The 14,158-nt window shown below is 31.2% G+C and overlaps 1 protein-coding gene across 1 annotated transcript; it reads right to left on the bottom strand.

The window, feature by feature from the left end:
- Nucleotides 1-1,445: 1,445 nt before the first annotated feature.
- LOC131943246 (uncharacterized) lies at nucleotides 1,446-13,207 on the bottom strand. Its single transcript, XM_059303265.1, has 11 exons — nucleotides 13,121-13,207; nucleotides 12,437-12,572; nucleotides 11,192-11,366; nucleotides 9,949-10,172; nucleotides 8,991-9,157; nucleotides 8,279-8,398; nucleotides 7,217-7,346; nucleotides 5,762-5,972; nucleotides 4,895-5,122; nucleotides 2,124-2,223; nucleotides 1,446-1,637 (listed from the first exon to the last, which is right to left on the bottom strand). Exons 1-11 carry the CDS (start codon nucleotides 13,205-13,207, stop codon nucleotides 1,446-1,448), a joined length of 1,770 nt encoding a protein of 589 aa, XP_059159248.1.
- Nucleotides 13,208-14,158: the final 951 nt, after the last annotated feature.

Genomic DNA, 14,158 nt, shown 5'->3' on the forward strand with positions numbered 1-14,158 from the left:
ACTGTATATAAATTTAGGCCCTAAGCATTTAACATAACAGCCAATCACCTATTAATTAATCATTCTTTTTTTTTTTTTTTTTTTGAAAACCTAAGCGAAGCTAGGCAGTATGCCTAGTATATATATATATAAGTATATATATATATATATATATAAGTATATATATATATATATATATATATATATATATATATATATATATATATATATATATATATATATATATGGTTCCATGACAAATGATCTAAGGACAAATGATCTCAGACAAAATATCTCACGGACAAATGATCTCATTTGTCCTGATATATTTTGTCCTGGTATCTTTTGTCCATTAGATCATTTGTCCTTGAGATTATTTGTCCTAAGATCATTTGTCCTGTCACCACTCACACACACACACACACACACACACACACACAAATGATCTAAGGACAAATGATCTCAGACAAAATATCTCACGGACAAATGATCTCATTTGTCCTGATATATTTTGTCCTGGTATCTTTTGTCCATTAGATCATTTGTCCTTGAGATTATTTGTCCTAAGATCATTTGTCCTGTCACCACTCACACACACACACACACACACACACACACACACACACACACACACACACACACACACACACACATATATATATATATATATATATATATATATATATATATATATATATATATATATACTAGGCTTACTCCCTAGCTTTGCTTAGGTTTTCATAAAACTTTTGAGAATTTGAGTGATTAATTAATTGGTAATTGGCGTTATTTCGAGTGCTTAGTGGCTAAGTTTAAACAGTCTGAGAAATGTCATGTCATGCAAACATTGTGGAGTATTCTAAAACTAAGTATTCGCAAGTTTATTTGAACTGCAAAAGCTTCCTTAATAGTATAAATCAAATACTGTATTAAATTCACTTTCGCAATCAATTTATATAATTTCAATACAATACATAACTTAATTTATAACGAAATATGTATTTAATTTAAACGAATGCTATACTTTCTGAATTTTATTTTTTCTTTAAAATATTTTTTGTTTAAATTTTGTTAAAAGTTACTTTTTTAAAAGTTACCTCCCCTGTACATATACAAAATGACGTTGTCTTTATTTATTTTTTCACAAACAGTTGTATTATTACAGCTATAGTGGAAGTCTAATAATTCATTTAAACGTATTGAACATTGCAAGTGACAAAAAATAATACATAGGACAACCATCGTTATTTTAAATCGAACAGGCCTGTGCAGCTGAATTTTGCCCGTACTAAGTTTAATGTCCTATTTTGCTTCAATCTTACGGCTATTTGCACCTTAATAAGATGTCCTTGTATAAGTATACATATATATATATATATATATATATATATATATATATATATATATATATATATATATATATATATATATATATATATATATATATATATATATATATGGTGTGTTTAGTTTACCTTTGGTCGACTCAATTCATAACACCTGAGAGTTTTTATAGCAAAACCTAGATCATTGGAATTTTCTATTGTTTTCCATTGATAAACAACACCGCATCCGCCTTTGCCAATAACGGTTAATGAAGTGAGCTCTATAAGATTTAAAGATGATGTTGCATCAACTATGTTGTCAGTAGTAAACACCTAAATGGAACAGAACATTTGAAATAATTCCATTAAAATATCTGTGTACATTTCTAGCTGATAATAAGTGGATTAACATTTAGAGACTGCAAAGAGTTTTAACTACAAATTTGTTAATATGATAAAATTGTACGTGTTACGACGGTTCTGGATGTGATTCTATGTCCGGGCTTAAAAAAAAATGTCTACGTCACCGTAATCTGCACAAAAGTTACCCACTGATTAAATGAACTTGTAAATTTGTTTTTACGCTGATAATATATTTTCGAGGGAAAATAACGTTGAGGAAACAAAGTGTATTCTTGCTTGTTTTTAATTTGTTAGGATTTATTAAACCGCATCCGTAAGTTTATTAAATCTTGGTGAGCATATACTTATTTTGCAATATTATGTATGTCAAATTAGAATTCGAGATCGATGACAAAGTAAAATATTTCCTAAACCAACCTATTAAGTATCATTTTAATTAGTTTAGTTTTGACTTACCCGTTGCAACTCCTCTGTTTTAATATTTATAGACATCTCTATATACGAACAATGATCAGGTGTGCGTGTTATAGAAAGATCTGTTGAGAAATCTGCTTTCCTTGAAAAAACACAAATTATGGAAAAGCTTAAAAAACAAAAATGAAATGTTACGTTGTACACAAGATGTAAAAAAAATAGTTACATATAGGTGGAGAAAACCCCTAACTCGCTCCAACATCTCCTAGCTTTTAAGCTTACTTTGGTTTCCTCCAAACGCAATTTGAGCTCCTCGGTTCCGACCCACACGTCCTCCGGTTTTACTTTTAAAAGAAGTTTATTTAGATTTAATGTACTAATGAGTAACTCGATTTAATAGAATGTTATGATCCGTGTGTTTCAGAATTATTGAAACATGTCTATCTTACTCGGGAATTAGTAACATGTGACAATACGTAGTATAATGTCATTATCAAACATTCTCCTGCCGATGATTTAGTCTACGTTTCTGTAAACTATCTTACAATTTACTCTAATTGGGCTCTACATGTAAAAAATGCTAACCAAGCTTGGAAAAATATTTGTAGGAAATTGTTGTTTTAATATATATATATATATATATATATATATATATATATATATATATATATATATATATATATATATATATATATATATATATACCTCTTATCACATCGCTGTGAAACTTTAGGAAGTTGTTGATAATATTCCTGGGGAGGTTTCTGCGAAAATAAAAAAAAAAAAAATTCGCAGGGTTTTTTTTCTCTATATACGGTATATAAAAATATAATTCGATTGAGGTTTCTCGCCCTTCATGCTATCGCCATCAAACTTTGGGGAGTTGATAACAACACTGCAGAGAAGGCATCTGCAAAATAATTATTTTTAATTTCGCAAGGGCGGCGCCATGGAAGGGTTCAATTTTTCTCTATGTACGGTTTATAAAAATAAAAGTCGATTTTGGTTTGACACCATTCATTCGATAGCCTTGAGACTTTGAGGACTTGATTAGAACATTATTGGGAAGCATTGTGTAAAAAAATCATTTTTTTTGCAAGGCCGATGCCACGGGAGGCTGCGATTTTTCTCTACATGTTGTATAAAAAATTAATAAAAGTAAATTGCAGTGACGCCGTTCACACGATCGCAATAAAACTTTGGGAAGATGTTGAGAATATTTTTGGGAAGGTTTCAGCGCAAACCTCATTTTTAATTTCGCAAGGGCGGCACCATGGGGGGGGGGGGGTGCGATTTTTCTCTATATACGGTAAATAAAAATAAACGTCGATTGCGGCTTTACAGCGTTCATCCGATCGACATCAAACTTTGGGGAGTTGATTAGAACACTCCAGGGAAGGGTTCTGCAATTTTTTTTTTATTTCGCAAGGGTGGCGTTTCGGGAGGTTGCGATTTTTCTCTACACGTGGTATATAAAAATAATAATAAAACTTTGGGAAGTTGCTACGAATATTCCTGGGAAAGTTTCTGCGAGAAATAAATTTCAAATTCGCAGGGGTGGCGCCCCGGTAGGGTGCGATTTGGTTTTTCTCTATATAGGGTATATAAAAATAAAAGTCGATTTCGGTTTGACGCCATTTATCCGATCATCATCAAACTTTGGTGAGTTCATTAGAACACTCTGGGGGGGGGGGGGGGGGGGGGGAGGGGGGGGGGAAGGGTTCTGTAAAATATAATTTTAATGTGTGTGTGTGTGTGTGTAAACACGATAACTTGAGTACCGTTACAGCTAGGTTGATGAAATGTTATATTATATGTATTATATCAAAATCGGAGATCCGTTTCAATATTTGATCGATTTCCGACAAACGGAAGTGGAACTTTTTCTACTTTCAAATTTTTAACGCATATAACTTGAGTACTTTTTCAGACAGATAAATGAAATTTCATTTGTAAGTAAGAGTTTTGATTCTCTGCCTTCTATTAATTTTTGAGTACTATCCGTTGAACGGAAGTAGTAATTTTCGCTAATTCCGATTTATGAAAAAAACGCATGTAAATTTATAAAGTGCTAATAATATTCCGCACTATTATACACATTTTTTTCGTTCACTTAGTGTGCAATTTTTTTTCTACGAGATTCTATACTATTTTAAAACGTTTAAGTAATTAAAAATTTATTTAAATCATGTCTATATCCCGAGTTGCCATCCAGTGTTGTTTTGTAAATGAATATTCGAGAAAGTTTAGGGAGATCACTCTCGTTTTATTTGTTGAGTTTTTGTTTCTGTTTATTTTTTGTGTGTTTTGGTTTAGGTTGGTTGTGGTTAGGGTGGGCAATGCCGGGTATATGCTGATTAATAAGCACACATGTCATTCATGGCCCTTCACTGATTGGTTTTTCATAGAAGCCAATGCAGGGCCTGGCCGGGACGGCTAGTATATATATATATATATATATATATATATATACATATATATATATATATATATATATATATATATATATATATATATATATATATATATATATATATATATATATATACATACATATACATATATATATATATATATATATATATATATATATATATATATATATATATATATATATATATATATATATATATATGAAGTCCAGCCCGTTACTATCTTATAAATTAATTATATGAAATAGAAACGCGTTTTATTTATTTATGGTGTTACAAGTTAAGAGAGAAGGCACACAACATTTTATTATTTACTTGTTGTTGTTGTTTTTTGACATTTGGAAGGCTTAAGATAAACTGCAAAATATTGTATATGCCTACCTTATTATAAATTCATCTTTTGTTAACAATTCAGTAGCTGAAGGTCTTAAACTGGGCTGAGAATAAAACGTTTTTTGCAGGAAGTTTTTGATGGCAGGGGAAGAATGTTCTGGAAGGCTGAAGATTGGAGGCTTGTCTGAGGCCAGTAGAAATGTAATTTGTTGCTGTTCCAGGTCCATAAATGGTGGGTTGCCAGTGACCATCTGGACAACAGTGCAGCCAACACTCCTGAGGGTGGGAACATTAAGAGTTCTATACCAACTAGTAGCAAATTAAGTTTAACATAGAAATAACTCGTAAAACCAATCACACGCAAGATATTTTAAAATGTAGTAATAATTAAAAAAATATTCTAAAAAAACGTTTACATTAATATAAAGTAAAGCAATATTTTATTTCAATTGCACAAAATCAATCAATACTTTCAACGTTGTAATTCACTCTATTTTTAACTATACAAAAATCATAATTTCAATAAGAGACATAAAAAAACATCAGCCATTCTACGTGTTTTGACTAACAAGAATGTTTGTCTTTTAAGTGAGAAAAAGAAACTCATTATGATTTTATTTTCTATATTTTCAATAAAACAATAAAATACAATGTGTATCTTAGTATATATATATATATATATATATATATATATATATATATATATATATATATATATATATATATATATATATTAATCGACTTGACAATACTATACTATACAAAAGAAATTACTCTCCCAGAGAAGGTACAGATAGTGTATTACATAATCACGTTCTTTTAACCGCTATGCTAAAAACGATGTTACAAAAGTATGCTTTGACACTTTAAAAAATAAAAATATTTGTTTCAGAGTTGACTTAAAATTCCACTTACCATATATCCACTTTCTCATCATAACTACTGCCATGGTCATCCATGATTGCGGCAACCATTTCAGGCGCCATCCAGTTGATTGATCCAGGTGAGATCAACTCAGATTCCTGCTTCAGTAAAATCTTGACATTCCAGTCATCACGGAGAATTTTGGAGACACCAAACCCTCCAAGCTTGACATTCTCCTCAGACTCAAGGAAGATGTGTTTACCTAAAGAGTACAATGTAAAATAAGATAAAACTCATGACGTTATAAAAATATTCATTATTATTTGTCAAACTATTAACTCTAGATATGACAGCATGGTTGCATTGTAGAATGCTCAACTTCTAACCCAAAAATCTAGATTACAGATCCCGGGATTGATTCCGAACAGTATACCTGAGGCCACCCAGCTCTAATGACGACCTGAATCAAGTCAGGGAAAATAAAACTGGATGGACACAATGCTGACCACACTATCCCTTATTTTGCTAAGCTTAAAGAAACAGATACACATCACTTTATCTACCCCATTGTTAGACAGGTCAGATAGGAAAACATGACTATATACTGTGGTTTGGAGTCTTAAATGTTGAAAAGACATTTATATCATTGTATAAATTGGACCGAGCTATAAATATGACTATGACTCTTGTATTAAAGATTAAGATCTATTATATTGCTAGAATGTAAACCAAGAGAAGAAAATAAAAGGAATACAGTAACATGACAGATTTTTTTTTATAAAAAACACAAACCTTCTTTCATTATTGCCTAAAAACAAATTAGTAAAAAAAAAACGTATGTTTTAACATTTTAACTTTATCTATTTATTTATTGTTTTGAGTAGAATTTAGGATGTAAACTATTTATTCTCCAGTGCGTATATAAATTCATTTATATATATATATATATATATATATATATATATATATATATATATATATATATATATATATATATATATATATGTATATATATATATATATATATATATACATATATATATATATATATATATATACATATATATATATATATATATATATATATATATATATATATATATATATATATAGATATAGATATAGATATAGATATATGTATCTATACATATATATATATATATATACATATATATATATATATATATATATATATATATATATATATATATATATATATATATATATATACACGCAAACGCTTGTCAAACATTATCTTAATTGACAAATTAATTGGAGAGTATGGAATCAGTTTCCAAGTTTGTATGATTGAGTTTAAGTAAGGTACAGATTTCATGCCAAATATCCTGCACGAAAAAAAAAAGATGAGACATAACTATACAGAAGATAACAGAAGAAGGTGATTATGTATATGTTATTTGCTTATGATTCATTATGTGTTTAATGAGATAAACGAGAAAAAAAAACCCTGCTAAAAAATATTATTTAAAAAAAATGATTAACTACCAGAGATATCCCTGTGAATGACATTGTTGGCATGGAGATATTGGACACCTTCCAAGATGTCTTTAGTGAACTTCTGTGCCTGTTTTTCCTTCAAACGTCCTTTGGTTTTGATGTAGTTCTCAAGAGATCCCTAAAATACATTATTAAAATATTTTACTAACTAAAGAACATAATAATATGATTGTTTTATTCCTCTACACAAACGGTAATTTTTTTAATTTCTATTACTTTGAGTAATGTATTTTAATTAATATCTATTTCAGTTAGCCACCTCAAAATAATATTTATAAGATGACTTTATCATAGTTATTTTTGTGTAGTAAGAATTTTTCTTTCCCAATGTTCTGCCTATCTTATTTGCTTAAATATCCAAACAATTCAATAATTATTTGCCCATTAATAAGGAAAGAATTCAATCAATGACAATTTTGAGGAATTCAAGAAGATTTAATTGTCTTGTGCTTATTTAATTTGTATACATTGCAGTTGTTTTAGTATGTGTTAATGCATTTCTCACATGCCTGAAGGAATATTATGCATCAGTTTAGTAAAGAAGAGACTTTCACATCATCCACTTATGGAATTAATAACATATTGTCATGTTTTAATAGGTTTAATGTTAACAGAAATATTAAAACTACTTCTTTTTTCATGTATTATCTATATGATAAGCATAGATGGCGCAAGTTCCCGTGGTGCGACCTTATGTTCTTCTGTCTTCGATAATGCCACTTTGTCTTTACTTTTACAGCTGGAGAATGTGGTTGTGTGTGGGGAGTGCTCTCCCTGGGCGTGGATGCCTGGGAAAACATGTTCAACATGCATGTGAAGGTTGATTGCTCTCCTTGGGCGCAGACGGCGGGAGAAGCATGATGTTCAACAGCAATTTAAATTACACCATGGAGAAGGGTGAAAGGGAAATTTGCCGGACAGCAATGCATAATTTTAATAGCCGTAGCGAAGCTTGGGTTTAAGCTAGTTAAATATATAACTAAACTCAATACATTAACATGTAACAATAATTAGAGCTGTCATTGCAGATTTATGTTAAAACATTCCTACCATTTTCATATATCTCATGAAAAGTGACAGTGTGTTTCCTGACTCGCAGAAACCATAAAATGTGACGATCTTTTCATGTTTGAGTTTGGTCATCACATCTGTGTCATTTCTGAACAGTTTCTGCAACACAATAAAACATATTAATTAATTATCAAACCTAAATCTAATTCATTAAATTTACTTGCAAATAATTAAATACATAGCAAAAATACAGTATCATAGATAGCCCTTAGTAAACACCTATTGTTATAGAATGTCTACAATTACGTTTCCCTTCATCAAACAAAAGCTCTATTGTAACATGTGAATGTGGGGTGGCGTGGCGTAGCAGTAGAGCGTTAGACTGCTAACCCGAAAGTCTCGAGTTTGAATCCAGGTTCAAGTCAGTAAAACATCCCTGAGTCCACCGAGCTCTTATAGGTACGTCACTCACCTTAGGGAAAGTAAAGTTGGCTGGGCAAACGGCAGACCACACTTTCACTTCATAGAGTTCAAACAAACAGGTGAACTGTACTGTCCTTGCCTCATGGACCGTCAGTTTATAAGTGGAAACTATGTAACATTGTTGTAGTACGTTTATAAAATCATATTCTTTTCATAATTTTAAACTATAAATCTTTAGGTCTTCATATCTGTATTCTATAAAATTTAGATAAAAATATCAGATCGGAGTTTAACAAATAAAATTCGAGTCACTGACGCTAGACATTACCAATAGCAAATCTTTAGATGTGATAGTTGTTATCAACTCTTTAACAACAAACGATTCATCATCTGGATTGTCCTCATCTTGTACAATGTAAACATCTCCCTGCAACCCTGTACTGACAAGTCTGCCTTTTGTCCACTTTTTGGGAAAATCCTTAGATAGTTTACTCACTGTAGGGAATTTTTTTAAAAATTAATGGGAAGTAAAACTATCATCAGTATGGTACACATTTAACACCAGTGTGTCCATACGGAAAGTGAAGTTGAATATTTTCAGTTTATGTTACAATTAGTGTTGCCAGTATGCTTCAACACAAGGTTAACTTTGATCACCCTGTCTAAGACTCCGCTTAATCGATCCATTTGTTTCCTAAACATTGTGCCATTAGGCAACACTGGAGCTTTTTAATTATGAAGCCATAGGGTCAACTTGTCTACAGGTTGACCACACTATCCCAAAAATAATTGTTTTCTTAAATCAAAAACTAATATTTTAATATTGCCACTTATACTACAAGTAAACTCTTTATTTTGCCCATTAAACAGTCAAGTTCAAATGTGTAACTCACATACATATGACACGGATAATTAGGTTACCAAATGATCGAAATTAAGATGGAGCTGGATGGGGCACGCCCTAAGAATGAATTCCAATAACATAGCAATGATGGCGCTAAACTGGACTCCTCAAGGAAAAAGAAAGTGGGGAAGGCCAAGGGGGACGTGAAGGCGCAAGGCGTGAAAGAAGCTGGCAAAGGCAATTATCCAAGGGGATCGCCTCGAAAATTGTGAAAGATAGAGGAAGCTGTCTGTAATGGTCCCGTGTCATTAGATGAGTGCAGGGATCACAATGTAGGATTAAAAAAAATTCCAGTTGAATTAATATTTGATATTCAAGACATTAACTAAAGAAAATATGAAAACTTGTATGTAAAAACCAAATTTAAAAAAAGATTGATGACCTGCTATAAATGTGTCTTTTAACAGTTCCTCAGATGTCGGACGTTCTTTTGGATCTTGTTTAAAAGTTCGATCGAGAAAGTTTCTTAAAGCTTCTGAGGAATTTTCTGGAAGATTGTACTGAGGTGGATCACCTCGGCCTATTCTAATCAGTGCCTGAAAGGGGGATAACTCTGGGAATGGCGGCGACGTGGTGACCATCTCCACAGCTGTGCAACCAATGCTCCTGGTGATTTCAAATAAAACAAAATGTACGAATGAAAAGCGCTTGTAGATTGTATATATATATAAATATATATATATATATATATATATATATATATATATATATATATATATATATATATATATATATATATATATATATATATATATATTATTCTCAATCGAATAAATTAATAGTAGTAATTTTATTATATGTTTCGGTAAAAATATACACCGAAATGTTTTCGCAACCCCTAACACTCTGCCTGCGCATTACTTCCTTACCTTTGTTAGTTGCATGCCAAGGCTGCTGTAGTGATCTCTGACCCGGCCTTTATTCTGTCTAGTCGGTTTTGATCTACAATTTGAACAATCCCAGAAACGAAAAAGTCCATGGGAAATACCCACCGCCATAAAAGGGCAGATAACCAATAATTCTGCCTTTTACTCTGACCATTGACTTGCTCAGCGCAATGCACGCTAACCCCATTATGAGTACAGGTGCGCATAAGACACACTCTGTCACGTGCAGTAAATTCTTCTTAACAGAATGTATTTAATGATGACACCCTTTTATTTCCATCTACTTTTTATTGTTAACATCTGCTGTATTGTTGCAATTATTCACGCAGCAATTACTTTCATTATCATTTATTGTTCTATTTTTCCCTCAAACTGAGTTTTGTTAAATAATTTTAGTTTACAAATATATCATAACACACTATTATATAATACACATTATGTTATGTTTTTATCTTAGCGATAGTTGGCCATGTATTCTTTTTACATCGTCCTATGTTGGGACGTATCCTACCCTGTGGCGGCTACAATGCCAGGGCAGTGGGTACGCTCTGAGCTATTACTAAAATCAACAACTGCGGTATTCATTCTTGTATAGATCTATAAAGTCAAACATCGAATTAAGTAAAGCACAAATCTTTTTTACTATTGACAACAATTGATTTTGTGCTAATAGTAGTAGCATTGAGTCACATTATGCATACTATTTAAACGTATAATATAAATATCATCACAAGGTACCAGATATCAGCTTTGACGTCATAGCAGATTTCTCCAACAGCACAAATCACTTCTGGTGCCATCCACTTGTACGAGCCCATATTGGAGCGAGCGTTGGTGCTTTCGTGCAAAATTTTTGAAAAACCAAAGTCAGACAAGCGGATATTATTCTCATCCTCCAGAAGCACATTTTTACCTGTAATAAAGTGTTCATAGCATCATTCTAACAATGAGCTTTTTCAGTCAATAAATGTTGTTACATAGTCAACTTAGAGTTGCATTGTTGTTCATGTGTGCAGTCTCTGACAGTGTATCATTTCCTGACCCGTATTCAGGACGAAATCATATCCGCATGTAAATGAGCATCTAGATTTAGTCTAAATAGGTTTTCATTTCCACATATTAGATATATTTAGTTGAATAAAAAATAAGGAATGGGAAGTGTAAAATAGTGAAAAAGGATAGAACAGAGTTTGAAAAGATTTAAAAAGAATTTCGGAGGAAGGCTGTTGAAGAGTAGAGGAGTAATAGTATTCTTAGTTAAGGATGTAATAAAGTAATCTGTCATATTTTTTAAAACAGTCATTTCTGTTGCAGCGCTATTGAGTAAGGGAAATATATGCATTAAAAAAACATTTAGATTTACTTGTATAATTATAAAAGATCTCGGCGTGAACTTTCCCAAAGATGAATTAAATATTTAACAAATAATGTACGATGTTAAAAAAATGTATATGCTTATACACAATTTAATGCACAATCTTTGTTGTATCTTAATAAAGATTTTCGTCTTTGTCTTTTTTAAATAATTTCGGAAACTGAACACTTTTTAAACAAAGGTAAAACAATTTGGCTTTTAACGTGGTAATGAAGGCATGAACAAAGTCTTCTTCCTGTTCGATAGGCTAGTATAAACTGTAAGAAATACATCACATGTAAAGTAAAGTAATATTTTTATTAAATTGATGTTAGCAGTAACAGAAGCGATACTTTAAAAGATATTTTTACCTTTTTTTGTAAATCAATTGCACTCCGCTATTAAAATTATAAAGTGCATTTATTTTTATAGTTTAATTCCTGCTCTCGTGACATTGTTACACACGAGACAGATAATTGAATTTAGGTTAGGTTGGTTTTTTAAGTAATGTTGAAAATAATTTGGTAGGTGAAAATAAACAATTAAAAAACAACAACCCACAGCTTAGACATATTTAACGAAATGATTTTTCAAAATGTTTCAATATTTGTATTTTAAACTAATGTTACCTTTTATGTTTCTATGTATAATACTGTGCTTTTGAGAATGTAGATAGTAGACACCTTCCAAGATTTGCCTTGTGAAAAGTTTCGTTTTCTCTTCTGATAATCCATTTTCTTTTGCTACATAATCAGCTAATGAGCCCTACAGATTAACATAAACATATTAATGACATATAGAGCTCATTTTTTTATGAAAGTGAATCTTTAGTTTCAATTAATTCCTTCTGGTTGCGGAATTGAATTTTTTTGTTAACTAAAATATATATTGATATTATAATAAGGCTATATTTCAATTTTGGCATCTGTTTGGTATCTGTTTAGACCCTACAAGTCAACGTGGAATGTCAGACTACAGAAACTGTGCATCATGTTTTGTGTAAAATCAAACGTAGAGAAAAACAAACTTTACTATTCAAATGAATAAAAGTAAGCCTATATTGTTAATATATGTTTGATTATATATAGATGAATACTGTTAAATTGTTTTAATCACAAACAAGCAAATTTAATATGTCTACCAATCGCAACTTGAATAAATGTAAAACTTTCTTTATTTTTAAGCATTATTGTTATTGTTTTATTTTTTAAATAATTTTAGAATAGTGTTAAATTAAACGACTTAAAGTTTCGCTATTTAAAGTTCAAAGACTGAATCCTAAAAAGATGACCTTTGCGAAGGCCATTACCGACCTTTTTCATGTAGCCAATAAATATGTAAATTGTATCTTTCTTTTTGGCAGAGCCATAGAATGGAACAATTCTTTTATGGTTGAGCATTCTTAGGATCTCTAACTCATTTGCGCTCCGAGTTTGCTAAAAGTGAGTAAAGAATTGCTTAAAGGATCATTGCAAAACATTATTGTTTAAATTAATAACATTCTAATAACATTCTAAAATCAATGTATATTAATGTATATAGAACGTATATTACAGTAACAGTTTTATGATTATCCTATTCAAACAATTAATTTTCACGATTAAATTTTTACCATCTTAATAATTATTATTGTACAATTAGCTTAAAGAACACCGTCTTAAAAAAACAGCAACTCCATAGAATAGATAGGGTATACCTTAAGCCATTAAAAAGAAATTGTGTAATGGATATTAAGTAAAATTACTATTATCTTACCAACACTAAGAATGTACTTTAGTTTCTGAGTCCAATGGTAGGGTGCTAATCCAATTCTACGTTTAAAAGTATTTGCTTCTGTGTGATTACTAGTAGGGCTATATCAAAAGTTAAATTTAGCTCAAAGTGCTAAATGCACACCGGAACACACAGACACATAGCCATATGCCAATACACTACAATCTCTATTCCCACCCACCCCCCACCCCCACCCGGTAATTATAAAAATTCGTAGAGTCCAGGATTCTCGTCCTTGCCATAAGGCACTGAAGCGGGAGTAATTCACTCTCCGCCGTGTAGAACATGTTACCAAGATTCGGGAGGTCTTAAAAACATGGTGTTTTATTCGAGGTTCTTCAGGACACAGAGGCCAAGGTCCCGGTACGTGTATTTGGTAGTCCAAATCAAGAAACAATACAATATAATGCTAGTCTAAAAGGTTGGTCGCACTGTGATAAGGCAGAGAGACAAACGAGTCGGCAACAATGGATCACAATTATCATATAAACATAGTGGGAACATTGTACCAGTAGTCCACACTACAAAAGATCCAACGGAAAGGCGGAATCGATCGGCATGGGAGGTCGATAAAAACA

This window comes from Physella acuta, unplaced genomic scaffold, assembly GCF_028476545.2.
Source record: "Physella acuta isolate Inbredline_101_S28 unplaced genomic scaffold, ASM2847654v3 ptg000450l, whole genome shotgun sequence".
NCBI classification, from domain to species: Eukaryota; Metazoa; Mollusca; class Gastropoda; family Physidae; genus Physella; species Physella acuta.